The sequence below is a fragment of the Macrotis lagotis genome, chromosome X (genome assembly GCF_037893015.1).
Source record: "Macrotis lagotis isolate mMagLag1 chromosome X, bilby.v1.9.chrom.fasta, whole genome shotgun sequence".
Classification (NCBI taxonomy): domain Eukaryota; kingdom Metazoa; phylum Chordata; class Mammalia; order Peramelemorphia; family Peramelidae; genus Macrotis; species Macrotis lagotis.
In genome coordinates, this window is record NC_133666.1 from 171,030,205 (window position 1) to 171,055,834 (window position 25,630).

Below are 25,630 nucleotides of genomic sequence, written 5' to 3' on the forward strand. Positions count from 1 at the left end.
GGTTGGACCCTTTTGACTTGACTTCCCCAAATGTGACATTTGAATAATGTCTTACCGGATAAATATAAAATTTGACTTAAGGCACATGACCTCTGCCTGGAAACTGATACTCAAAATTATACCTATAAAGGAATTTTCCTTTGATGTCCTAGATCTTTATAATAAATCACTAAAAGTCAATCTGATATAGAAATTTTAGGTCAAGTGAGTTTAATAGCTAGATAGGCCAGTATGTGGTTTTAACTTAGTTCTGTGTTTTGAGAAGAATTAAGATTCTTTGATTTTATTTTATTTCATGCTAGGAAAAAGGATATTTAATTAAGAAGAATAAAGAAAGTTATATAATCTCAAGATGCACTTCTGTGCAGTAGCAGTTTCAAGTTCTACTTTGAGAAGGGCATATAAGTCATTTGAGTATATCAGAAGAAGAATCACCTTCAGTTTAGTTAAGAGAGGCATTTTGGGAAGAAGGAAGAATTTATTTTAGTTAAGGATACTTGAGTTAATATTTTAATGAAGAGGCAGAGATTAAGACTATTTGTATGTTGCTTGCTGGACACTGTACAAAGATGGTCATCTAATGTAAATGTTATAAACTCAAGTTAACTTGATAATTTTCAACATATTTACTTGTGAAGTGAAAAATTATGGAAGTTATATTTTTGTTAAACTAAGGCAAAATGTGAATTTTATGGTGTAATGATGAAAATATCAATCTTATCAATCTATCTGATAAGATGTTGTGTTAAGAAGTTCCTTTACCAGAAGAGGAAATCTCAACAAGTCATTCAAATTGGAGACTGGAAGGGACTCTTCAGATACAGAAAGATATTGAATATCTCCAGTGGAAAAGAGAGAGAAATCGGATGAGTTCATCTTCCTCCATTGTGTCTATATGTGTGTATGGGTTGTTTGTTCAGGGTTCCAAGAAGATGGGTCCCAAGTGGACAGGAAGAGAACGAACAGAACCTGAGAGAGTATCAAGGATAGTGTGAGAAGACTTCAGATGCCAAATATATATTTTATATATATATATATATATATATATACATATAAACATATATACATATATATATATATATATTTAGGGAAAAAAGAGAAGGGATTGAGATATTCCCTCTTAAGAGTTAATATTTCAGGGTGGCTAGGTGGTGCAGTGGATAAAGCACAGGTCCTGGAGTCAGGAGTACCTGGGTTCAAATCTGGTCTCAGACACTTAATAATTACCTAGCTGTGTGGCCTTGGGCAAGCCACTTAACCCCATTTGCCTTGCAAAAAAAAAAACAACCTAAAAAAAAAAGTTAATATTTCTAGTGAAGTCCTCTCTGGGTTAAAAATCATTAAAACAAAGACAGACTATTATTCTTAGGGTTTTTCTTTGCAAGGCAAATGGGGTTAAGTGGCTTGCCCAAGGCCACACAGCTAAGTAATTATTAAGTATCTGAGACCAGATTTGAACCCAGGTACTCCTGACTCCAGGGCTGGTGCTTTATCCACTGGGCCACCTAGCCGCCCCCAGACTATTATTCTTAAAAGAAAGAGGGAGAGAGACCTTGCACTCCAAGCCAGGTACCCTCCTGATTCTGTTAGTGGGGGAAATTGTAGACTATTTCCAGACAGACCTTGCATTTTTAGTTAGTCACCTATTTGATGATAAAACTATCTTAACTGGGAGAACAGTAGACTGTTCCCATGAGAAAGACCTTGCATTCCAATGAAGCTCATAAGACTCCTCTTGTTTGATGATAAGTAGACTGTTACTTCAATAAAATAGTTATAATCTTGAAGATTAGATGATAAGGTAATATTTTATGAAAATCTTTCATTCCTTTCTTTGTTGCTGGGGTAGATTTTCACAAGTGTGACTAACCAATGAGTCAACAGAGAGGGGACAATAGGGATGAGTAGGGATCGTGTTAGGCCATATAATCTTGGCTTGACTGTCAATTTGGGGCAGCTACTTGATCTTCACTACCTTTATGAGACTTGGAGTATGCCCTTTTCTGGAGAAAAGCCAAAATAAACTTTCTTTTTTGTTCAGAGGAGTCTCTCTTTATATATATATTTTTGCAAGGCAATGGGGTTAAGTGGCTTGCCCAAGGTCACACAGCTAGGTAATTATTAAATGTCTGAGGTAGAATTTGAACTCAGGTACTCCTGACTCCAGGGCCAGTGCTCTATCCACTGCACCACCTAACTGCCCCTCTATATTTTTTTAAAGTGGATTTTTATCCCACACCCTTCCTTCCTTCCTAACAGGAAACAAATGTTTAGACCAAATTATGGTCTATGAATGTAACTGAAGATTATAGTGTCATAGAGGATGGATTCAGAGAAAAATAAGAAGACTTATACAAACTGATAGTGAATGAAGGAAGCAGGACCAGGAGAACAATATGCACAATGTCTACAATCTCACTGATTGAGAAGTACCCTTCAATGATATTGAGTAGGCAGCAGGGCATTCCCATGGCTGCTCATATTGTGTCTCATATCCATGTCCTCCCATATAGTCACTACAAGACAGGTCTTCATGATATTCATTACCCTCTGCCCCTCAGTTTGGAGAAGAAAACAAAGAGTCCTCTCGACATCTACTATTTAGGAGGTTGCCAAGTCTAGCAGTCTCTTCATTTCCACCTGACCAGCTTCTGCAAACATCTCCATCCTCTGCTTTTCAGCTTCTGTATTTGTACTATCTTCTCCAATTCAGTTGTAAGCTCCATGAAGGCAAGAGTTTGTTTTTATAATTGTATCCTTAGTGCTTAACACTGCGCCTGGTATACAAGTGTGCGCTTAATGTTTATTAACTGACAGCCTATCTTTTCCTCCACTTATAAAATTTCAGGATGACTCCTGTTCTGTGGAGTTTCTCACTGGCTATGTCACAGATTGCTCATAATCACCATGTGTCTCCCCACTGTCCACTTTATGACATTAATTTTTTAATTTAACTTTTATTTTTTAATTTAAACACCCAAACCTCCCACATTTCCAGCCAGATACATAGCAAAATACATACAAAAAGAAGACTGTACATGAAGCTATAATTTCATTTCACACTATTTATTTTTAAAATAAATTTCACACATTCTTTTTTAAATAAATTTTTATTGATACCTTTTGCTTTTTATCATCTAAATTCTCCCAGTATCCCTCCCCAACCATATATATTAGATATATAAATACATCTAAGAATATTTTCACAAATTATTGTCCTGCCTGTTTGTGCTTCCTTCTAAACTTTCCTTTTCCCTTCTGTAAACTTAAAAAAGTTAAAATAATTTTCTCCCAAGCTTCTCCAAATTAAAAATTGAAAGAAAAAAGCAATCCTTATATCAAATAAGCATAGACAAAAAAAATTAATGCATATAGCAGCCATGTTCTAATAAGTGTTTTTTTCCCCCTGCACCTTGAATTCATCACCTCTCCATCATGGACAACATGTATGCTTCATCACAGTTCATCTAATGATATGGTTGGCCAGTACATTCATCAGGATTCTTAAATACTTCAAAGTTGTTTTCTTTACAATGTTGTCCATGTATAAATTGTTCTCTAGGTTTTCCTCACTTCACTCTGAATCAGTTCATACTACCCATCTGCAATCATATCATTTGTCATTTCTTATGGCACAATAATATTCCATTCAGTTCATATATAATGATTTGTTTAATCATCCTTCTAACTGTCCAATGTCCAAAGCATCCCATTAGATTCCAGTTCTTTTCTTTTTTCCCCTTTTAATCCTCCTTCAGTATCGGTAAGTTTATTGTGCTTGCAATAATTCCCTCCCTAGTACCACCCTCTCTCTCTGAACCTACTTCCATCTCCATCACTGTTTGTTTCCCTGTTAAGTTTAATATATTTATATAATATTTGGGAATGTTCAACTTTCCCATGTCCAATTTGGTTAAGAATGAAATTATCTGATGCCTGCCTCTATTTGTATATTCTCATGCACACCAATTATAATAGTTAAGCTCCACTTCTTCCTCCTTTCTACAGGAGGGTAATACTTTTATTCTTCTCTCTTATTTTTTAAAGCCTCAGAACAATTAACAGAGAAATAGTAAAGACATCATCCATGGTTGACTGTGGTTTGTGGAGGCTTGTAAGTTCCCTTCTAATACCCTTTCAAAGGTTGACCTTCATGAATGTATAGATAGTAATACTCTGGAGCTCACTCTTTCAGAGTTAGATTGCCTGTACTTGCCCATCAGATTTCTATGGTCACCCCTGAGGGGCTGGAGGTTTTCCCCTAGTACTAATGGCTCAAGTCACCATTCATGTGTGTTCTACTCATGGTTAGGATCAATGATGAGTGTCCCAATTCTTCTTAACCAATGAACATCAAATAGTTTATTAAAGAGATAATTGCTGCAGCATTTAACACTGTCAATCACTGTAAAGAAATACCAAGAACAGAAATACAAATATTTTCCCCCAGCACCCAAAGGTCCATTCTCTCCAAGCCAACTTGGTCACTGGGAAGAGTGGGCTCAGATTTACTGAGGAGGCTTCTCCATAGCAGTTTTCCCCAAGAAGTTCACTTCCAAGAGAGGCAGAGCTGATGGACTTGAAGAGTTCACAATCCTACTCCTCATGAACTGGGTGGAGCAAGTCCCTCAGGACTTCACTGTCTGGTTTTCAGTAAATTTCAGCATGGATTTCTAAGCAGGAAAGAAGACTGTCCTCCCCCATTCCTCCCCATCCTTGAGTCCTAACCCAGTATCCTCCTCTTTCTTCACTTTACCATTCCTGTTACCACCTCCCAACTGGGAGGGACCTAGGTCTGCAGGGCTAGACTGGTTTGGAAAAGTCTGAACTGGGCTGGCTCCAGCTCTACTAAGGTGTGTCTATGCCAGGAAGAAAATTAAGTTTCTCTGCTGGGAAATCAGACAGGAGATCCATTTGCAACAGCAAAATACCAGGAAGTTGTGTCTCATTTGGGAGAGGAGGGCTAGTACAAGTTCTGAAGGCAACTTTAACAACCTTAGTTTAACTGGTCTTACTTTCCCCTTGGTCATTAAGGTCTACCCTTCCTCTTTCCCTTTCTTTCTTTTCCACTCCACATATTCTAATGAACTTTACCTGTTGATAGAGCTCAGTCCAGCAGAGAAAGAATGTTAGAGTGGTGGAGAGATGCAGTCATTTTATGTGCTCAGAGGATGGGGATCTGTCATTATACTGGCATGCTAAAGCAATGAACTAGAATCTAAGAGGGGATGCTCATCAAGTTAAGTCAGTGAGCATATATTATGGCATAGCCAGGCGCTGGGCTATGCACTAGGGATATAAACAAAGACAAAAACAGTCCTTACCCTCAGAGAGCTCACTACTAATGAGGGGAGATGACATGCAAACAACTACATACAAACAGGAAATAGATGCAATAAATTTAAGATAATCCTAGAGGGAAGGCACTGGCATTGAGGAAGAACAGGGAAGACTTCTTGCAAAGGTGGATATTAGCTGAGACTTGAAGGAATCCAGGGAATCCAGGAGGCAGAGATAATGAGGGAGAGCATTCCAGGAATGGAGGACAGCTGGTGAAAATGACCTGGCTTAGGGGATGTAGTCCCTTGTTTGAGCTTCAGCAAGAAGGCCACTGTCATTGGGTCACAGAATAAGGAGAAGAGAATTGTTGGAGGGGTCCAGGTTAGGAAGAGATTTAGAAGTCAGAGGATTTTGTTTTTGATCCTGGAGGTTAAGAGAGAGCCACTGGAGTTTACTGAAAAGGGGTACAATATGGTCAGATATATGTTTTACGAAGATCACATTAACAGCTAAGGGGAAGATGAACTAGAGTGGGAAGAGATTGGAAGCAGGGGGATCAACCAACAAGCAATTACAATAGTTGAGGCATGAGGTGATGAGGGCCCGCAGCAGGATGGTGGCAGTTTCAGAGGAGAGAAGGTATATAAGAGAGATGTTACAAAGGTAGAATTGACAGTTTTTGGCAACAGAGGCAATTGAGGAGTTGAAGATGCTTTTAAAGTTTCAAACTTGAATTAGTGGGAGAAAAGTGGTGCCTTAGTTAACAGGGAAGTTAGGAAGAAGGAAGAGTATAGGCTGAAGGGGAATATAATAAGTTCTATTTTGGACATGGTAAATTTAAGATATTTATGGGACATCCAATATGGAATGTCTAGGCAGGTGGATATGTAACTGGAGGTCAGGAGAGAGGTTAGGGCTGGAGAAATAGATCCGATAATCATCTGCTTAGAGATGATAATTGAATCCATGGAAGCAGATGAAAAAGAGTAGAGAGGGAGAAAATGATAAGGCCTTGGAAAACGTCTATGATTAGTGGGTAGCTGGATGAAGATCCAGCAAAGAAGGCTGAGGAATGGTCAGACAAGTAAGAGAATAAGGAAAGAACCTAGAAAGGAGTGTGAAAAAGAGGGGAATTAATAGTGTCAAAAGTTAGAGTGGTCAAGAAAAATGATCATTGAGAAAAGGCCATTAGATTAGGCAATTAAGAGATCATTGGTAGCTTTGAAGAAGGCAGTTTCAGTTGAATAATGAGGTAAAAAACTAGATTGCAAAGGGCTTAGAAGTAAGAGGAAGGGAAGTGGAGGCACCAATTGTAGATCCCTTTTTGAAGAATTTAGCCACAAAGAGGAGGCGAGATATAAGCTGAAAACTACCAGGGACAGAGGCAGTGGTATGCTGGTAAATTTTTAATAACCAGTGCTCTGAAAAGACAACACCCTTTAAAATTGAATCTTCATAATTATTATTTTCTTCATCACTTTCTTAAGTACAATCAACAAAATAATGACTTAAGATCTGATTTTGTAGTGTTTGCCAATTTCTGAGGTGTAGAAGTTCCCACTGAAAATTTAACAATTATGAATCAATAGGAGCTAGCTCCAGCACACCTCTTAGATGGGAAGATCAGGTGAGGCTTTTCTGAAGTTAAGGGAGATGTGAATATGTTTGTGGGCAGAAGAGAAGCAACCAATAGACATAATGAGGAATATTAATGAGAGTATGGATGGCACATGGGACTTTCATCTACTGGAAAAGACAGGATGGAATTGGATCACTTGTTCATATGGAAAAGCTTGCTTTCTCAAGGTGAAAGTCTACCTCTTTATGTAACATAGGGGTGAAAGATGAGATATTGGCAGAAGGCATATGAATGATGTGATAGGAGGAAGAGGGAAGAGGAAACTTGGTGAAAGATCTCATTTTTTTTTCAGTGTTACATAAGGCAAGGTTTTCATCTGAGAGGATGAAATCAAGGGTGAAGGGAGAACCAAGGGAAATTTGAGAAGGATGAAAAGGTTTGGAAGAACCATTGGGATGAGTGAGATAGTGAATCAATTAATTATTTAAGATTATGTAACAAATTTGTAGAGAACTTAGGCAGCCCAGTTTTGTGATTTTCTCCTGCTCTGTTCAGCAGTAAGGGAGCTGAAACAAAGGCAATTGATGGTGGGGGTAATCTAAGGCTAAGGGTCAGCAGGGTAAGATTAGTGATAGGATAAGTGGTCCAAGGACTTAGAAGGAGAGAGTAGAAGTGAACTGGTTCACCTGGGGGCCAAGTTGGGGAAGGGAAGAGAGGATAACTACTGCATGCCTCCTGGTTTGGAAAAAAACCAAGTTCAAGGTGAGGATGAAGAGCAGGATAAGGGGTTGTAAGGCAGAGGGAAAGGTGGACTGACATTAGACTATGATCAGATAAAGGAATTTCAAAGCTCATGAACATGGAAGTGGAACAATTGTGATAATGACAAGGTCAAGTGTTTAACCATCTGTGAAGATGAGGTGGCGTGGAAGAGTAGGTGATAGGAAAGGAGTAAACTGAAGAATCAGGAAGCAAACCACCAAAATTGGGTGGTAATCATCCATTTTTGACAAGTCTTGGGAGGTTTTCAGCTACTTCTTGGAACTATGACCCAGGAAGACAAGAGACCTATCTTATTGTTATCAGTTCAACAAATAGCTGCCTCTGTACCCCTGGGTGGAGACAACAACCACTAAAGGCATTCTGACTTTTAGTGAATAATCTCTCACCTGATAGCTTCTGTGGCTTTTCTTCATCAGTCCTTGGAGATCAAGCAATTGCTTCCTCCTTAGAGTACTCAGTTCTCCCTCTTCAGGAAGTCTCTCTTCAGTCTCTTTTAAGGTCCAAGGTACAGTTGTCCTTTCTTTCCTCCTCTTGCCACTGTAGGATCATATCTTTTGACTCTCCAGCTTCCTGACAAGGGTCAAGTTTCCCCTCTGAAGTTTCAGGTTCTTTTCCTCTGTATGAAGCCTGCTTCTGTTTTTTTGTGTGTTTGGCTTTTTTAAAGGAACATTTCATCGTTCCTGATAATCTGGAGGATAAAAAGATGTTCCTCAGGGCTCTTCACTTTTTCTTCTAGGAGGGAAATCAGCCTATGCCTGGAACAGAAATAGTGTCAGTAGTCTCAGGTCTCTGTTTTAGATTCTGATTCCCTCTGGTAATTCTCAACCATCTCAGTTTTCTCCTCTCATATGAGGACAGTAATGTTTTCAGTGATACCATAAAGAGTCCTTTGAAATCCTTAGCATGGACAGTATCCCCTTGTGTGCAGAGCCCTGCACTAGGAACCCTGGAGAGGATAAAAAATAAATATAAATCTATGGTTCTTTTTCTTGCGAAATTTGCAATTCAGTTCAATTTGACTTTTTAAATACAATACCCAGAAAAATTTGTGATTTAATAAATTTTTACTATTAGAAAGCAGAGGCTGGATGACCACTGTTTCATTCATTCATTCATTCATTCATCCATCCATCCATTCATTCAATATTAGACAAATATTATCTGAATCTTTGCTATATTTGAGTCATTATTATAGGTGCTGGTGGGGGATACAGAAATTTATGATAGGACTCCTTCCCTTAAGGTGCTTATAATCAGGAATAGGATAAATAGAACACAAAAGCTGGTTGTGGCAAGGGTTTGAGTAAAGTCAGAACAAAGGACTGTGGAAATCCTGAAGAGGTCTAAAAATTGTATTATTTGATCTGTTATTGTGTCCTGGAGGTTTTAAGCTTTCTCTGGAGGACATGAAACTTAATACTGCAAAATCATTATTTTTGTTTCATAAAATGTGAAACTGTCTATGCTTTTAAAAGATGTTTAAAATATGTGTCTAGTTGCTTTCCTTTCTCTGTCCTGTCCCCAGATAACTATGAAGCAGCTGCCTTCAGCTCCAGATCTATGTACTTGCCTCAAGAGCACAGTCATTGGCAGACTGGTGTTCTGGAGACAACACTGGATGGGTAGCTGGAAAATGTGACTGTAAATCCTCTCTCTGCAACCTCATCCTGGGTCATCTCAGACAAGTCATTAACTTTCTTGGGAAAGATTCCCTTGTCTGTTAAAGGAGGCTGGAGTAAATGAGCTCAAATTGTATGTGTCTCAGCTCTTGATCTCACATGTACAGCTATGGAAGACTTTATGGTAGAGGTGGCATTTGAGTTGACACTTTAGGCTGGATAATATTTCAATAGATGAAGATGTTGAGTAGTGGGAAAGAAGAAGGTAAATTAATGAATCAGAAAAGCATGGGCTATGCTGCCGGGACAATCATTTTGATCCCCTGATTGCTCCCTCATTGAGGCTTTTCTTAAAAGAAATAACTGAACATTTAATAATTGTTCTTGGAACTAACAGTACATGTCACTTTTGCTAACAAAGAGTCAGCCATGTGCTACAGTAGATAGAGAGCTAGATCTAGAGTCAGGAAAACCTAATTTGAAATCCAGTCATGGACGTTAGTTGTGTGATTTTGAGCTGTCATTAGTTGTGTGATTTTGAGCTATGTCATTGTCTGCCTCAGTTTCCTCAGTTATAAAATGAGAAAAACAGCAGTACCTACCTCACAGGATTGTGAGGATTAAATGAGATGTTTTTAAAGTGCTTATCATGGCCTGGTCCATAGTAGGTGACTAATACTTGTTCCCTTCCCTTGGAGTCTTTTCTTCAGGTAAACATCCCCCATTCTTTGAACAGAACTTCAAACACCATGACCTTAAAGTTCTTGATTTTGATTGCCTTTCTCTGGATGCTTTCTAACTTATCAATGTCCTTCCTGAAATGCGACCCTGAGCATATACACAACATTCCAGAAGGGATCTAATCTGGGTAGAGTAGAACAAAACTATCATCTTCCTGGTCTTGAAAGAGGAGTCTTCTTTAATGTAGCTGAAGGTTATATTAGCTTTTCCCCCCTGCTGTTGCATTAATTTGACTTACTGAGCTTGTACCGCATCAAGACAACCAGATCTTTTTGACTGTTGACTATCTAGTTACCCTTTCGCATTTTGTACTTCTGAAGTCAATTTAACATTTATCCTTATTGGATTTCAGATTATTAGATTTCGTCCAGTGCTTGAGCATGTCTATATCTTTTTGAATCCCCTCTCTGTCATCCACTGTTATTTATTGACTTTCCATCCCAGTTTCATATCACCAGCAAATCTAATGTCATTTCCATTTCTGAGTTATTGACAAAAATTGGTAAATAGTAAAGGGTCAAGCACAAATTCTTGGAAATACTACATTGGAGACCATCTTCTAAGTTGATCTTAAACTCCAAATGATTTATTTTTAAGGTCCAGTCATTCAATCTGTTTTAAGTTCAACATATCTTTCAATTTTGTCCACACCATATAGTATAAATTACTTTGTCAAATACTTTTCTAAAATTCAAATAAACTATTTTTATAGCACTCCATTAATCATCCATAGCCCATTGAAAAGTGAAATGATATGAATCGATATGAATCGTTCTGATGAAGGCTTGCTGGCTTTGTGAATACTGTTCCTTTTTCCAAGATATTCACTAATCATTCCTTAAAAAGAACTTATATCATCTTGCAAAAAAAAAACCAAACAAAACCCAACCCTAAAACAAGCTTAAAAAATTTTTTTCCCTTCTCCAATCCTATTTCAAGACTTTTATTTTTGCAAGGAAATAGGGTTAAATGACTTGCCCAAGGTCACATAGCTAAGTAAGTATTATATCTGAGCTAGATTTCACCTCAGGTCCTTCTAATTTCAGGGCCAGTGTTATATCTACTGCAACACTTATATCGAGCTGCCCCTCCATGATCTTTCAGTGTCCTAAGACTAGGTTTCATTAATCATACCTACCAGTCCTTTCAGCATCCTAGGATACAATTCATCAGGGCCTGGTAAGAGAAGCCATTTGTGAGTGTGAAGGAGCAGTATTTGTTTCATTTAGCCTGGATGTTCTCCTTAAAAAGGCAGAGAAAATCTTGAGACTTGGTTTAGTGAACTTAAAACTCAAGCCATTTATGTGATTTCCTGGAGAATAGGACTTGCTTATGAGCATTTCTTAGGGCTAATGAACATCTTTCTGATCAGATGCTGCCATCATGTCAAAAGGAGAGGCAGAGGGGAACTGCACCATTTGAATCAATATAATTTCTGTATTGAATCTCCATTTAATGAAGTAAAATATTAAATATTGTATGGTTTATGAGTATTTTGTTGTGTTCCAAACCCAAGCCTGAACATTGGATTGTCCTGAGTTAGACTTGACCCCAAAACATGTATTAAATCTGCAAGAGAACTTAGAATGACTTTGTGATTGAAGATGGGAAAGGGTGATGCAGAATGCATGGTTGCTTGGGCATTTGGATGGCTGGATATCAGAATAAGGCAACTTATGACTGCTTTACTTCTGAATAGGGTTGTTATCACAATGGGAAAGGGTCAGGACTCCAATGACACTGTAGAATTGTTTGAAGTTTTTGACTGGGAGATTGCAAGGTTTTGTAAGGTTTTTTTTTGTTCTTTTTTGCTAATGGTCTTAAAAACAAACAAACAAAATCTAAGAAATCTGCATAAGTTAAATGAAAGTAAATTGTCCTCATGCATCAACTTGAGATAAATGTGAATTTGTACGTTTGAATTTTTAGCACTATGCCTTAAAGACTGAGAAAAAACTTATAGATGTAGTAATAGCATGTGAAGTGGATAAAATTGATCAGAGCAAGGACTAATGGCATCCTGGAAGTCTGATGTCCACCCTGGAGGTCCTTATAAAAATATTTTGTTTTCCTCACCAAGATTTCACTTAGTATCCCACTTTCTTCTTCTTCTCAAAGAATTATCTTATGTAATAGTGAATATTTTTAAGAGAAAAAAACAGAAAATTAGTAAAACTGAAGAAAAAAATTTGAAAATATTTGAATGTGCCACACCTGTGGGCCTCCCACCTCTGTAAAAAGTGGAGGAAAGGATATCTTCTCATCCCTCTTCTTTGGACCACTGCTAGTTCTTTGCAATTATACAACATTAAAATTTTTTTTTAAAGAGCACCAAAATTTTCTTCAGTATCTTTCACAGTCATTCCATATAACAATTTTCAAAGATAAAAAAGAAATAAGCAAAATTAACATGCAGAAAAAGTCTGAAAATATGTGTAATGCAACAAACTAATGAATCTATACCCTCTGCATATAGGTGGGATGGGTGTGTCTTCTCATATGCCATCTTTGAGGCGATATTTGTCTTTTTATTATTTTGCAATGTTTACTTTTATTTTATGGCTGAATAAAGTTGCTATCCTTAATAAAGACAATCCTGGTAGACCAGATGGCCCAGTCCTCAGAAGCATGTTATCATTGCTGTTTGTGCTTTTTTTCCCCATTATTCTTGTGGCAGACATTGGTCAAGGGCTATTCAGTGTTCTTCCTCAAGATTACCTGAATTTTCTTTCCAGTCTTATGGGCAGAGATCTGAAAGAGACCTACCTATTTCTTCAGTAAATCAATATGTATTACGTGAAACATCAAGGCTAGTGTTAATGAGGAAAGGGGAGAAATACTTAAGGATATAAAGGTAGGTTCTTAAAAGAGTGAGAAGTTATTTTTGATCCTAGAGGAAATAAGGAGCCATAGGAATTTACTGAGTGAGGCAATGACATGGTTGGACTAAAACTTTAGGAAAATTACATTCATAGCTATGTGGAGGATTTATTACAGTGTGCAGACAGATGTGAAGCAGTGACCACTCAGGAGATGATTGCAATAAATCCACATGAGAAGGGATGAGGACCTGAACAAAAGTGATTATGTGGCTGTGTGATTAATAGGAAAGGAAAGATGTGAAAAATATTAGGGAGACAGAAATGACAAGATTCATGGTCCAAAAAATAGTTATTTTAACTTTGGATTACATTAGGAGGTCTATATACAGAACAAAGTATCCCTGGTCAGACATCATCTATAGTACTAGGTTCAGTTTTGAACACATTATAGCAAGTACATAATGAAAAACACATCCAGGATGGATATAGGTGTCAAAATAATGTCTTTTGAGGATATGTTGAAGGAACTGGCAATGGTAGTTTGTAGAAAATTTGAAGGATAGTATGCCTTTTGTTTTCTCAAAGGTTACCAGACCTCTTATGGTCTTTCCTCATTCCTCTTGAACTCTGTATGGCATGACACTGTTGGTTACCCTCCTCTCCTGCATTCTTTCTCTCTTTTCTGGGATTTGGCAATGAAGGTTCTTTCCTCTTGTGAAGGCAGGAAATCTCAAACTGTTTCAGGGACAGTGTGTAAACCAGTTTGGCTGGAATGGTGTTCTTGTAAGGAATGAGTGGGAGTTACCAAACCAATGACAAGACCTTGGGGAAAAAATGTGACCATGTCAGCCTTGACTTCAAAGTATTAGAAGAACACAGTCATATCCAAGTTTAGATCTCCATAAAGTTGTCCTTAATCCTTTCTCACTGTTAAGCACCTGGAAAAATCTTGCTCTGTATACCATCCACCTGCTATAGCAAGAAATACATTTTGTTGCCTGTGTGGTATTCCAGAATGGCCATGTCCTTGATCTTCCCAAACTACAATCAAGGAGGAGTCTATGCTTTGATTAGCATCTCGTTTTGTACAACTTTGGACAGATTGCACATATTAAGAAGCATTATAGTATAAATACAGTGGTTGCCCAGGCCCACTGTCCACTGATGCCAATGGACCCCATATAACTTGATCATTTCCCTTATGCCTTCTACATAAGTAGATGAGCTAAAAGTTTGCTTCAGTAGGTTCTAATTGTTTTAATCATATTTCTTGTTCTATATACTCTTTTAAAGCAGGTTTGTGGGTCCAAAGCCCCTCACCTTTCTGTCCCCCATGGAGTCAGATGATCCTTTGGGTCAAAAGGGACTAGGATTTCAATATGAAAATCTTTTTCCAGTTGGCAAGTAACATCTTTATGGGGCTTATGTGACTGGTCTCAGTCTAGTTCACTGTCACTTCCTATACAACAAAATATTTAAAGCACTACTTCTTCTGGTAGAAAGTAGGAACAAAGTAGAAACTCACTGAGTATTGGCTAAGCAAATAGTGGAACATGCATTACTGCTTTATAAGCAATGACAGGCATGCTGAATACAGAGAAGCATAAATAAGATTTACATGAAACTAATTCATATGAATTAAGCAGGGTCAGGAAATTTACATATGCATACAACCATGGAAATGAAGAGAAAGAATAGTTACCACAAAATAATCAAAACTGAATGCTTCAGAATTAGAAAGAACAGGGTTTGCCCCAGAGAAGAGATAGGAGAATCCCCCCATCTCATTCTGAAGAGATTGGGGGTCCATAGATATATAACATAGCTTCTAAGGGCAGATTATTCCCATGTTTTGATTTATTTTGATTTTTTTTTCTTCTTTCTCTTTCTTAAAAATTTTTTTTTCTATTACTGACAGTGGGAAGGGAGAGGATATTACAGAGAGGGAAAATCCAGGTGATATAAAAATAAAATACATGAATAAAAGTTTATTTTAAAAAGATATCGGGGGCAGCTAAGTTGCTCAGTGGATAGAGCACCAGTCCTGAAGTCAGGAGTACCTGAGTTCAAATCCAACCTCAGACACTTAATAATTACCTAGCCTTGTGGTCTTGGGCAAGCCACTTAACCCCACTGCCTTGCAAAAACCTAAAAAAAAAAAGATATCTGCTCTGGGCTCTGAATTTTGCATTTCAATTCTATTCTGAATGCTTCAGGAAATACAGGGTAGGGATGGTGGGAAAGTTTTCCTTTAGAATCCTCCTTCCTAGTCCCTGCATTTCCTCTTCTTCACTAGGAATCCTGACAGGTTTTCCTAATCTATTAAATAAAGCTTCTTTCTACAAAGTATCTATGATAAATTGGACTTTGGGTCATTAGTTTACAGTGAATACAGTTCAGGCATTTCTGGGTGAAAAACTAAGTGATTCTAAGTAGGGATAGACTAGATACCTTTGGCCTGACTGGTACTATGAGGTCTCATGTGCCACCATTACATACCTATTCCAGCCCCCTATGGCGCAAACTGGACATGTATACTAATTCTAATAGTATAGACTGGAGAGAATCTATCTCTTTTCCTAAAGAGGCCCTCCCACCTTCCCACCCTGGACCTTGGTTTCATACACACTCTCTCACACCATGTTGCACTGGAATAATATTTATTTTTTTTCTTGGCAAAAGTCAAGTGCTACATTTTTAAAACAGAAAATCCCAAACAATCAAATGCATTACCCATCACAGAAGAGGGTCAGGCAACAGTACAAAATACCGTACTTGATCTTTTTTCTTTTTTTTTGTTACAAGTATTTTTTTTTCCTTTAAAGTGATAGAAGTTCTTTGAGAACTAAGTAATCTACAGCCTGTAGTTTAATACTAGGAGAAAAAACAAATTAGGACAGTTAAAGATTTGTATGTAGCATCTAGCATTTTGCTTAATTAATTCCCTGTTGATAGCACCTATTTCTCTAGGTTAGAAAGTGAGAATTCCACAACCATATCTCTATTATGTCATGAAGTCAGTGCTGACTTTTAAGCACATAACTTCACCTTCAAGCTCCCTGGGCACAGAGCATCTCTGCAGCCTCCCCTCATCAACTTGATGGTTTAGGGAGAAGAGGGATATGACAGCTCTGATTTCCAAGGAAGTGCTTCTGGCAGCTCATTGGAGTAAGTGCTCAAAGGAAAAGGAAATCATCAAATCAAGGAAAAATTCATTGTTTGCAACATGATGAGTATAAGAGCAGGGAACAATAGGATTCTCTGGCATATTTGTCACTGCTATGGTCAAAAAAACTTGAAGCCCAAACATACAAATTATTAAGGTGGGGAATGGAATAGGAAGAGTATTCCTATTTACTAATTAATTACATCAATGCTGCTACAACATGCACAACACTGCTGGCCAGTCCTGTGCCAGCAAGGATGAGGAGCATCCAGAGAGAAGACCTCAGCCATGGGGCTCTGGGGCCAACACCCTCCCACCACACCAACAGACTAATAGGAAACACACTAGGTACACACTACACACAGATACTCAGCCCCCATCCCCAGACTGAACTTGCTTCTGAAGGGAAAACCAAACCAAACCAAACCAAATTCATCAGGATAATCAGAAAAGGGAAGGAAAAAGGAACTAGGAGTTTCCCCAAAGCCAAAGAGAAACTGAGGTTTCTCTGATGCCTCCAATCTGTATGTTATATTTTTCATTTTTTTTTTTTGGAGGGGGAAGGAAGAGGAGAGCTGGGCAATCTGGCATAATCCAGTACTTGAATTTCTACTCCTTTTCTAAAAGCTCCATCAGAGGCCTTGACATTCTAAAGAAGGGCAGACCAAGGGAATGGGAAGGGATACATGGGCAGAAGACTTTTCCTCAGGGAGTCATAGGAAAAAAGGGAAGGGAAAGTAAAGGGAGCATTACCCCCCCCTCTTGGACCCTGGAAGTCCTAGGTGCTAGGGGAGCCCTAGGAAGGAGACCCTTAATATAGGGCCCAAGGGGATACTTGCAATCTTTCTCAATGGTTTTTCTGGGTGATGGGTTTTTTTTTCTGTTTTTGTATACAGTGTCAATAGACGTGTACTTTAAAAAATAAGATAAAACCAGTCCCAAAGCTGGACTCTGTGGATAAAGTAGTTTCTTTTATAAATATTTTAATTACAAGTAATCCTCACTCCATGTAATTTCAATGACACACACAGTACCTGTGTGCACACACCCCCATACACACACCCACACATACCCACACACACACACACAGCCCCCAAACTTTCACAGAAAGTCTGACAGCAACCACATAAGTATAAAGGAATCCTACCTCACAACAGCAAAGTAGGGATGAATATGACTGTGTCAGCCTAAAGCAGAAGCCAAATAGGGGAAAGTGTGTGTCACTTAAAAAGGAAATACAATATGGGATTAACAAAAAATCCTTTGGGTAAGAAGCAAATAAAAAGCCAAAAAAAAAGTAGTAAAGCAAAATTCTGATTGCCAAAAGGGGGAAAAAAGAAAAAGCCACTTTAGACCAACGTACGGAGCCTGTGTCAAATGCCCAAGTCAAAAGCAAATTCTAGTGTTCCAATAAGACAAGGGCATCACACAATTGAAAAATGAAAAGAAACAAGGAAACTGAAGATGGAAGTTAGTGTAAATCTCTGCATTTCAGAAGAGTTATTCATTAGCTCCAGAGCCCGGCATAGTTCCCATGGAGCCCTGAAGGGAGGGGACCTCCTGCCACAAAGAGTTTCGTTCCAGACGAGTCGTAGCAGTGGGTGTAAACAGCATTGGGGAAGAAATCAATGTCTGAAAAATAATTCCTCCAAGTTTCATCATGATTCTGTTGGGAAAAGGAGGAGAAAAAGGGTCTGTTAGCTCCTTGATACCTTGGTAAGGAAAGTAAAGTCACAGAAGATATATCATCTTGCATTCAAAACCGGAGCACGGAAACTTGGCCTCAGAAGAATACTCGACACAGGATTTGTAAACCCTATTCTAAAATGATGGGCCAACATATCAGTACTTTACAACAGTTTGCATAGTCTCTTTCTCTCAGATTTAATGGTGTTTGCCCGCCCCTGGTAAAATATTTAATCCTCTGAGATTTAATCTTTCACATATCTATAAAATGGAGGCAGTAATTCCCCCCTTCCCTGATCACATTTATGTAAAGGTAAATCAAAGATTAAAGATGTGATATTATGGCTCTCTCCTCTTTTTGCTCCCACATTTCTAGAAGTGAAGGAGCATTTTTCCTGATGCTGTCCAGGTCTCTTTCCCGCCCAGGCCAATCAGAGCTCCCCAGCTCCTGCCTAACAAAGGAAGGTTCACTCACCAGCCAGCCTTTGCCGGTGGTCAGCTTCAGATTCTCCCCTGCAAGTTTGGGCTTGGACCCGTAGCAGGATAAGTGCTTTTCTTCTAAAAACCTTTGGGCCCGGATGTCATAAAACAACAGGGATCCCTGCCCGGTGCCCACAGTGATGATGTGCTCATAGAAGCTCACTGAACGGATGCCTGGGGCCAGGGGAGAGAAGAATGATTAGAGAAAGAGAGATGGAGTCATCTTCAAACATATCCCTGAAAGCCTATAACACTGCCTCTTGTATCAAATCTGAACCTTATAATATAATCTTCTAGAATCATCAGGAGGTGCCATTGAGTCAGTCTAAAGGTCAGCCTTGAGATCAGATGATGTTTCTAGTGGGAAACCAAGGAATATTATGTCAAAGAGAATGGTGAGGGAAAATTTTTTTAAAAAGATCTGGGGAGGGGGGTGGAGTCAAGATGTTGATAGGAGAAAAGCCTCTCTTAGGTGCTCTCTCTCTATAATATTACAAAACTTATAAAATAACAATTAACTAAATTTTTGAGAGACAGATCCTATAGAGGGATCCAGTGAGGCAATTCTCCAGCCCAAGCTGACCTAGAAAATAGTGGAAAGGCTCCGTTCCAGGGTTAGTGGGTCGGCCTGCCAGAGTGAAGGAATTTTAGCCTCCTGAGGTAGTCCCAGGGTGTCTGGGAGCCCCAGCTCATGGCAGCAGGGGGCACTTTCCTGACCTACATTCTGGGGAGCATGGGGCATAATTTGTAAGATTGGGGGGGCACCTCTGCCAGAGTGAGCCCATGAAGCCCAGCCCTCAGGGCACTCAGCAAGCAGCCCAGATCCAGGAACAGGAAGCAGGCGGAGCCAGTAAGCAGGAGGCCCCAGGCGACTAACCCTTGAGTGCTCAGCATACCTAAGTTAGGGGAGTGAAGAGACTTCTGAGGTCTGTTCTCTGTACCTGGAACAGGACTCTGGGGCCCTGACCATATTCAGATCCTGATCACAGTCTAGGCCCCCCATAGAACAGCAGCCCCCCACCCCACCTCAGCCCCTTGGCAGAGGGAGCGCTTGTGGTCATTCACAGACCAGGAGGGAAGACAGAGCTTCACACATGGAGACACGGAGATCTTGTGGAGGTGTATGTCCCAATAATACTCAAAAGCTCAGGAAGCACCCCAAAACCAGGCACAGACTAGGGAAATGAGTCAAGGAGATCCACAAAAATGCTGAAGAAAAATAACATATTAAAAACTAGCATAGGTCAAATGGAGAGAAGGGGACAAGGGGAAGGGGGGATGTGAATGATGGAGGAGAGGGTGGATTGTGGGGGAGAGTGGTCAGATATAACACATTTTCTTTTTAACTTCTTGCAAGGGGTTGGGGTTGGATGGCCTGTCCGGTACCACAGGGCCAGGTGGCTGCTGGGCCTTAGGAGTGGTATGTGGGCTTGGGACCTCTTGGCCCCAGGGCTGGTGATCAATCTGCTGCCACTCAGCTACCCTACAGCAGATTTAAGAAGAGGGACACAGTGAAAGGAGATGGAAAATATAGTATGGTAGTGGGGAAGGGTGAATGGAGGGAGTTTCGATCAGCAATGGCAAAGGTGGAAAAATATGTCAGTAGCTTTTGTGATGGACTTATAAAGAATGTGATCCACCCGCAACAGAGCTGGTGGTGTTGGAGCACAGACTGAAACACATTTTATTATTATTATTATTTTTGGGGGGAGGGGGTTTGCGGGGCAGATGGGGTTGCCAAGGGCCAGACAGCTGGGTGATTGCTGGGTGTCTGAAGATGGGTTTGAACCTGGGTGCTCCTGACTCTAGGACTGGTGCCCTGTCCACTGCAACACCTGGTTGCCCCTATTATTATTATTATTATTGTTATTATTATTTTATTATTAATTTTTTTTTTTTGGTTTTTGCAGGGCAATGGGGTTGGGGTGGCTTGCTCAGGGTCTCACAGGTGATTGTTGGGTGTCTGGGGCCAGATTTGAGCTCGGATGCTCCTGACTGCAGGGCCAGTTCTCCGTCCACTGTGCCACCTAGCTGCCCCTATTATTATTATTACTTTTTTAATTTAAATTTAAAATTTTTCTTCTTTCCTTTCCTTTATCCCTCATGAGGGTCTATATTTTTTGGGGGGAAGGGGAATTATGTTTACTCTTAAACAAGAATATTTTAGTAATGTATTTAAAAACATCATTTGTACAAAAATAAAATAAATATAATAAAAAACAAATAAAAAATATCTCAGGGGGGCGTAGCCAAGATGGTGACAGAAGAAGAGCCTCTCCATAATATTTCAAAAACCTTAAAATTATGACTCTAACTAAATTTTTGAGTCAGAACCCAAAGAAAGATCCAGCTAGGCAATTCTCCAGACCAAGGTAACCTGGAAAATAGTGGAAAGGCTCTGTTCAATGGGGTTAGAGTGGTGGCCAGCCAGAGTGAAGAAACTTTAGCCTCCCGGAGGCAGCACCAAGGTGCCTGGGAGCTGCAGCAGCAGGGGCAGTTTCCTGACTTACACCCTGGGGAGCACTGGGCACTACTTGGGAGACCAGCAGGGAACCTCTGCCAGAGCAAGTGTGAAGCCCAGGCCCTCAGGGACGTTAGGGTAGTCAGCAAGGTCAGCCCAGATCCAGGAAAGGGAAGCAGGCGTGGAGCCTGCAAGCAGGAGCCTCCAGGCAACTAAACCCTGAGTGCACAGCCCACTGAAGGTAGGGGAGACTTCCAAGGTCTGTTCTCTGTACCTGGAATGGTACTCTGGGGTTCTGACAACATTCAGATCCTGATCGCAGTCTAGGGCCCCCACTCCACCTCAGCCTCGTGGCAGAGGGGTGCACTTATGGTCATTCACAGACTAGGTGGGCAGTCAGAGCCTCACACACTGAGATCCTTGTTGGGGGGGTGTGCCCGAATAATACTCAAAAGCTCAGGAAGCACCCCCAAACCAGGCAAAGGCTGGGGAAATGAGTAAATAGAGACAAAAGAGGAACACCATTGAGAAATACTTTGCCTGTGATCCCAAGAAGGATCAAAATACTCAATTTGAAGATGAGGAAGTACAAGCTCCTGCATCTAAAGGCTCCAAGAAAAACAGAAGTTGAGCTCAGGCTATGACAGAGCTCAAAAAAGATTTTGAAAATCATGTAAGGGAGATAGAAGAAAAATTGGGAAAAGAAATGAGAGAGATGCAGGAAAAACATGAAAAAGAAGTCAGCAGCTTAGTCAAGGAGATCCAAAAAATGCTGAAGAAAATAACATGCTAAAAACCAGCATAGGTCAAATGGATAAAACAGTTCAAAAAGTTATTGAGGAGAAGAATGCTTTAAAAAGCAGAATTGGCCAGATGGAAAAAGAGATAAGAAAGCTCTCTGAGGAAAACAAATCCTTCAAATGTAGAATGTAACAGAAGGAAGCTGCTGATTTTACGAGAAGTCAAGACACAATACTTCAAAATCAAAAGAATGAAAAATTAGAAGAAAATGTGAAACATCTCATTGAAAAAACAACTGATCTGGAAAACAGATTCAAGAAACTTAAATTATTGGGATACCTGAAAGTCATGATCAGGAAAAAATTCTTGACATTATTTTTAAAGAATTCCTACAGGAAAATTGCCCAGATATCCTAGAAGCAAAGGGCAAAACAGAAATTGAGAGAATTCACCGATTCCCCCTCCCCCATCTTGGAAAGAGATCCAAAAGAAACAACCCCCAGGAATATTATAGCCAAGTTCCAGAACTCCCAAATCAAAGAGAAAATTTTATAAGCAGCCAAGAGGATACAAGTCAAATATTGTGGAGCTGCAGTCAGGATCACACAGGACTTAGCAGCAACTACATTAAGGGCTCATAGGACTTAGAATATAATATTCCAGAAGCCAAAAGAGTTTGGAATGCAACTGAGAATCAACTACCCAGCAAAAGTGAACATCTTCTTCCAGGAGAAAAGATGGACTTTCAATGAACCAGGGAAATTTCAATTGTTCCTGTTAAAATGGCCAGAGCTGAACAGAAAGTTTGATCTTCAAATACAGGACTCAGGTGAAGCATAGAGTGGAGGAGAAGGGGAAAATATGAGGGACTTAATAATAATGAACTGCATGTATTCCTGCATAGAAAAATGATGGACTTTCAACAAACCAGGGCACTATCAATTGTTCCTGTTAAAATGGCCAGAGCTGAACAGAAAGGTAAAATATGAGGGACTTAATAATGAAGTGTTCCTGCATAGAAACATGATACTGATAATACTCATATGAACCTTCTCATTTATTAAGCAGTTAGAAGGAGCATATGTAAACAAGGCACAGGAGAGAGCTGAGTTTGAATATATAATATATTGTAAAAATAGAGTCAATGGCTAAAAGGAAAATGCACTGGGAGTGAGAGCAAGGAGAGGCGGAATAGGCTAAGATATTTCATATAAAAGATACATTTTTATTGCAATGAGCTATTGCAATGATATGGAAGGGGGGAAGGCAGGGAATGAGGGAACCTTCACTATCATCAGAGGTGGCTTGGAGAAGAAACAGCATATATACTCAGTGGGGTATAGAGATCTAGAGTAAAAAGGAGAAAAGGGGAAAAGGGGGAAGGGGGGGATGTGAGTGATGGAGGAGATGGTGGATCGTGGGGGAGAGTGGTCAGATATAGCACATTTTCTTTTTTACTCCTTGCAAGGGGTGGCTTATCCAGGACCATGGGGCCAGGTGATTACTGGGTCTCAGGGGTGGTATTTGGGCTTGGGGCCTTCTTGGCCCCAGGGCTGGTGATCAATCCGCTGCACCACACAGCTACCCCTATAGCACATTTTAGAAGAGGGACAGAGTGAAAGGAGAGAGAAAATATAGTATGTGGTAGTGGTTAGGTATGGATGGAGGGAGTTGCGATCAGTAATGGCAACGGTACAAAAATATGGAAGTAGCTTTCATGATGGACTTATCATAAAGAATGTGATTCGCCTGACACAGAGCAGGTGGTGTCGGAACACAGACTGAAGCACATTTTTTTCCTCTTTCTATTACTTTATTTCTCATGAGGGTCTATATTTTTTTTGGAAGGGGTATTATGTTTACTGTTAGACAAGAATATTTTAGTAATGTATAAAAAATTACTTTTACAAAAATAAAAAAATTTAAAAAAAAGATCTCAAACTAAAAGTTCCAGGTACACCTTTAACTTTCCTTATTAATTTATAGGTTGAATGGTGGATGACAGACCTAAGCTCTTCTTAAACCTATGTATGGTTCCATTTTGAATAACCTTTCAAGTTTATGAATTCTCCATTTACTCTGTTCACTACATAAAACTGATTTTTACTTGTTACAAAATTATATTGCCATTATGTTTCTAGAGAGATGTGAATATAAACTAATGAGAATGATTTCTAAAAACAGAGCTTATGCATTTTCAAACCCATGATCCTAGAAGGCTAATCATATATACATCTATTCCATTAATGCTCCCACTTAGTCATAACATATTTTGGAACTTCTCTTTGGGAAATGCCTACAGATCTGCTTACAAAACAGGCAACAAAATCAGAAATTATTATAATTATTATTATTAGGACTTTTTTTGGCAATAAAAAATATTTTCTAGCTCAGTTCCCTACTTCATACAACAAGTTAGACTATAGGTGACTCACAATATTAATTAAAAACCGACCACATTTTCAGAGAATGTAGATTTGCTGCTACTGAAGTTATTCAGAAGGATAACTCTGAAATCAGTTTTCAGAGAAATCCCAGAAAGGTCTTGAGCAAGGGCAATAACACTAAGCCTTTGACCTTCCAAAGAACCAACAAAGAAAGACAACTCTCACCTAGATAAATTGAGTATTTCTTTTAAAAAAAAAACCCTAAAAATGACATCACTGTCACACCTCATCTTATATTACATTCATTCATTCAACACCTATTTAAAGAATGCAATCATGTACAAGAGATTATACTAAGAATTTAGTACTGGTGGGATATAAAGATAGAAAATGTCATGTTTCCTGACCTTAAGAAATTTACAATCTAGTTTCATGAGTTGTTATGGCTAAAGAATTGATCATCCAGCAAGTCAGCTCTCTGTATAGCTAGTCTATTACTGTGACCACAAGGAAGAAAATAAATGAACATAAATGACTAAAAGACAATACTTAGTAAGTGCTATTAATTGTGACTATAAAGTACTATAGCTTAGAATGGGGAGAATACTTCAAGATGAGTTTATCAGTTTACAAAGGCTTCTAGAGGTAGCTAGGTGGTGCATAGAGTATCAGTCTAGGAAGCAGGAGAACCTGAATTCAAATCTGGCCTCAGATACTTAATATTACTTAGCTATATGACCTTGGGCAAGTCACTTAACTCCTTTGCCTTACGGAAAGCCCCCCCCCCAAAGGAGGCTGCTAGGAAGATATAACATTTTTTTGTTTTTACAAAGCAATGGGGTTAAGTGACATGCCCAAAGTCACACAGCTAGGGTTAAGTATTATGTGGCCGAGGTTAAATTCGAACTTAGGTCCTCCTGACTCCAGGGCTGGTGCTCTATCCACTGTGCCACCTAGCAGCCCCAGGTTATAATATTTGAACTAGACCCCGAAGGACGGATTTTGGCAGCTAGAGATAGGAGGTGATGGCATATCATATAGATGAAATTGCACAAGATAAAAGACAGAATTGAAGAAATTAAAAAAGATGTTTTGGAAAAGGGGGGTCCAGGTTGATTATAGTAAATGGTAAAAATAGAGAAGAGGCAGGAGACAAGGCTAGAAAAAGAGGTTTGTAAATATTCTGTATAAACCCCTAAATATTAAGTGAGGGTATCAGGACTTTAATTTAGACAACAGAAAGGAAAGGCAGGGTTTTGTGCAAGAGAGTGACATAATTTGAGTAGTAGTTTTATTTGGTATTTGCATAATATACTAACTAGAAGTGGGGAGAAAGTGAAAAGAGGAAAACTAGTTAGGAAGCTACTGTATGGATGTACAATAATGAGGTAAACTATAGCTATGAATAGAAAGGAATATATAGAAGTGATGAAGGGAAAGAAAAGAAGCAAGGGAATGGGTCAAGTCTAAGAGAACTTTCAGGTTTTCACCTTGGGTTACAGAAAATGGTGATTCCACTGACAGCTTTAAAAAGGATGAATTTCAGATGTTAGATGGATATTGAAGGTAGAAATGTACTTTGAAAATGTGAGACTAAAACTTGGAAGATGGTTTAGTGATGAGATTTATTTTATCTATTGTAAGAATCATCTACTGAGGGGGCAATAATTGAAGTCATGGGTACGAATGAAATTAAGATAGAGAAGACAGGATCCTGACACTCATATTTATAGGACATGAGGAAAAGAAGCCAGCTAAAAAGTTATAGAAGCTTAAAAAGGGAAGACAAGATTCAGGATAACACTGTTAGAAACCAAAGAAAAAAGTTTTAAGAGACAAAGGAAGATTAGTAGTTTTAAATGCAATGGAAAGGAGAATGTATAAT

At 39.1% G+C, this 25,630-nt stretch overlaps 1 protein-coding gene across 5 annotated transcripts in view; it reads right to left on the minus strand.

Moving 5' to 3' along the window:
• Positions 1-3,067: 3,067 nt before the first annotated feature.
• DCAF12 (DDB1 and CUL4 associated factor 12) overlaps positions 3,068-25,630 on the minus strand; it is a 150,358-nt gene continuing 127,795 nt past the window's right edge. For 4 of the 5 annotated variants that reach the window (XM_074200101.1, XM_074200100.1, XM_074200099.1 and 1 more), the window contains 2 exons: positions 18,152-18,330; positions 15,468-17,656 (listed from right to left, as the gene is read on the minus strand). In XM_074200101.1, coding sequence (XP_074056202.1) covers positions 17,498-17,656; positions 18,152-18,330 — 338 coding nt within the window. In that variant the 3' untranslated portion in view covers positions 15,468-17,497. Of the gene's footprint in view, positions 8,589-15,467; positions 17,657-18,151; positions 18,331-25,630 lie in introns of those variants that run through there. The other variant, XR_012471338.1, reaches the window with a different exon arrangement.